Source organism: Microchirus variegatus, assembly GCF_963457635.1.
Source record: "Microchirus variegatus genome assembly, chromosome: 2".
Taxonomy (NCBI): Eukaryota; Metazoa; Chordata; class Actinopteri; order Pleuronectiformes; family Soleidae; genus Microchirus; species Microchirus variegatus.
In genome coordinates this window covers 1238007-1240506 of record NC_139803.1, presented here as the reverse complement: position 1 = coordinate 1240506, position 2500 = coordinate 1238007, and the positions used below count along the sequence as shown (strand labels likewise).

The 2500-nt window shown below is 44.2% G+C and overlaps 1 protein-coding gene across 1 annotated transcript in view; it reads left to right on the top strand.

Annotated features, from left to right (window-relative positions):
• tmem116 (transmembrane protein 116) overlaps nt 1-2500 on the top strand; it is a gene marked incomplete at its 3' end in the record, with an annotated part of 11841 nt that overhangs the window by 7596 nt on the left and 1745 nt on the right. The window contains exons 8-10 of the mRNA XM_083910374.1: nt 426-561; nt 660-804; nt 930-1009. Of these exons, the coding sequence (XP_083766500.1) occupies nt 426-561; nt 660-804; nt 930-1009 (361 nt within the window). The remainder of the gene's footprint in view (nt 1-425; nt 562-659; nt 805-929; nt 1010-2500) is intronic.

The window sequence follows — 2500 nt, the reverse complement described above, 5'->3', positions numbered from 1 at the left end:
TTACTCACTCACTCATTTACTTACTCACTCACTTATTTACTTCCATACTCACTCACTTCCTCACTCACTCACTTACTTCCTCACTCACTCACTCACTCATTTACTTACTCACTCACTCACTTCCTCACTCACTCACTCACTCACTCACTCATTTACTTACTTACTCACTCACTCACTCACTTACTTCCTCACTCACTGACTCACTTCCTCACTCACTCAATCATTTACTTTCTCACTCACTTACTTCCTTACTCACTCACTCACTCACTCACTCACACATTAATGATTCTCTTCATAATTTGTGTGTGTTTTAAAAACCTTGAAGAGTTTTTTGCAGATTTCTTGTTTTTGTTTTGTTTGTTTATGTTTTGTTTTTGTTTTTTGTCTTGTTTGACCCTCGCTGCTCACCGTCCCGCTGACCCCAGGTGTTTGCTCATGGACACCGGAGCGCTGTACCTGACCTCCAAGTACCGGCAGCCAATCAGAAGTTGCCGCCTGCTGCACGCGTACGCCGTCTGCGTCTTCCTGGTCTCCTTCGTCCTCACGCTCCTCAGCAACACGGTGAGCTCACCAGAAAAGTGACGCCGCCGCCGCCGAGTTTACGAGGGAAACCGAGCGCCCGCCCCTCACTTCCTCCTCTTCTTCTTCTTCTTCTTCAGGCTCTCGTGGTCAGAGCTCGACGCGTTTACCGGCGAGTCGTGACATCAGCAGGTTACCTTGGTAACGAGCAGCAGAGCTCGCTGCGCGTGATGGACCGCCGGATGCTGCTGTACCCGCTGGTCTTCATCGTCTGCTGGGGTCCAGGTGTGTTTTCCTTCACGTCACCATGGTAACCGAACAGCTGTGACGTGCAGCCCTCTGATTGGCTGCTCGTTCATCGCTAACTCTGTCTGTGTGTGTGTGTGTGTGTGGGTTTTTTCCTCCTGCAGCGGCGACGTTAGCGTTTCTGCACGTGGTGAAGCCGTCAGCGTGTCAGGGTAAAGCAGGCGTCGTCCTCTACATATCACAGGTCAGTGTTAGCGTTAAAAAAAGGGGGCGTGGCTGTAAATGAGGGAAACAGCTCTGTCTTTTGAAAACAGTACTGGTGCGTTCACTGACCTCTGTCTTTTAAAAACAGTCATGGTGCGTTCACTGACCTCTGTCTTTTAAAAACAGTACTGGTGCATTCACTGACCTCTGTCTTTTAAAAACAGTACTGGTGCATTCACTGACCTCTGTCTTTTAAAAACAGTAATGGTGTGTTCACTGACCTCTGTCTGCTATACACCGTTAAAAACAGTACTGGTGCATTCACTGACCTCTGTCTTTTAAAAACAGTACTGGTGCGTTTACTGACCTCTGTCTGCTATACACCGTTAAAAACAGTTCTGGTGCATTCACTGACCTCTGTCTTTTAAAAAACAGTAATGGTGTGTTCAGTGACCTCTGTCTTTTAAAAACAGTAATGGTGCATTCAGTGAACTCTGTCTTTTTAAAAACAGTAATGGTGCATTCACTGACCTCTGTCTTTTGAAAACAGTCATGGTGCGTTCAGTGACCTCTGTCTTTTAAAAACAGTACTAGTGCGTTCACTGACCTCTGTCTTTTAAAAACAGTCATGGTGCGTTCACTGACCTCTGTCTTTTAAAAACAGTTATGGTGCGTTCACTGACCTCTGTCTTTTGAATACAGTTATGGTGCGTTCACTGACTTCTGTCTTTTAAAAACAGTAATGGTGCGTTCACTGACCTCTGTCTTTTAAAAACAGTAATGGTGCGTTCACTGACCTCTGTCTTTTAAAAACAGTTATGGTGCGTTCACTGACTTCTGTCTTTTAAAAACAGTACTGGTGCGTTCACTGACCTCTGTCTTTTAAAAACAGTTATGGTGCGTTCACTGACTTCTGTCTTTTAAAAACAGTACTGGTGCGTTCACTGACTTCTGTCTTTTAAAAAGAGTTATGGTGCGTTCAGTGACCTCTGTCTTTTAAAAACAGTTATGGTGCGTTCACTGACTTCTGTCTTTTAAAAACAGTTATGGTGCGTTCACTGACCTCTGTCTTTTAAAAACAGTAATGGTGCGTTCACTGACCTCTGTCTTTTAAAAACAGTAATGGTGCGTTCACTGACCTCTGTCTTTTAAAAAACAGTAATGGTGCGTTCACTGACCTCTGTCTTTTAAAAACAGTAATGGTGCATTCACTGACCTTTCAGTGACCTCTGTCTTTTAAAAACAGTACTGGTGCGTTCACTGACCTCTGTCTTTTAAAAACAGTACTGGTGCGTTCACTGACCTCTGTCTTTTAAAAACAGTAATGGTGCATTCACTGACCTTTCAGTGACCTCTGTCTTTTAAAAACAGTACTGGTGCGTTCACTGACCTCTGTCTTTTAAAAACAGTACTGGTGCGTTCACTGACCTCTGTCTTTTAAAAACAGTACTGGTGCGTTCACTGACCTCTGTCTTTTAAAAACAGTTATGGTGCGTTCACTGACCTCTGTCTTTTAAAAACAGTTATGGTG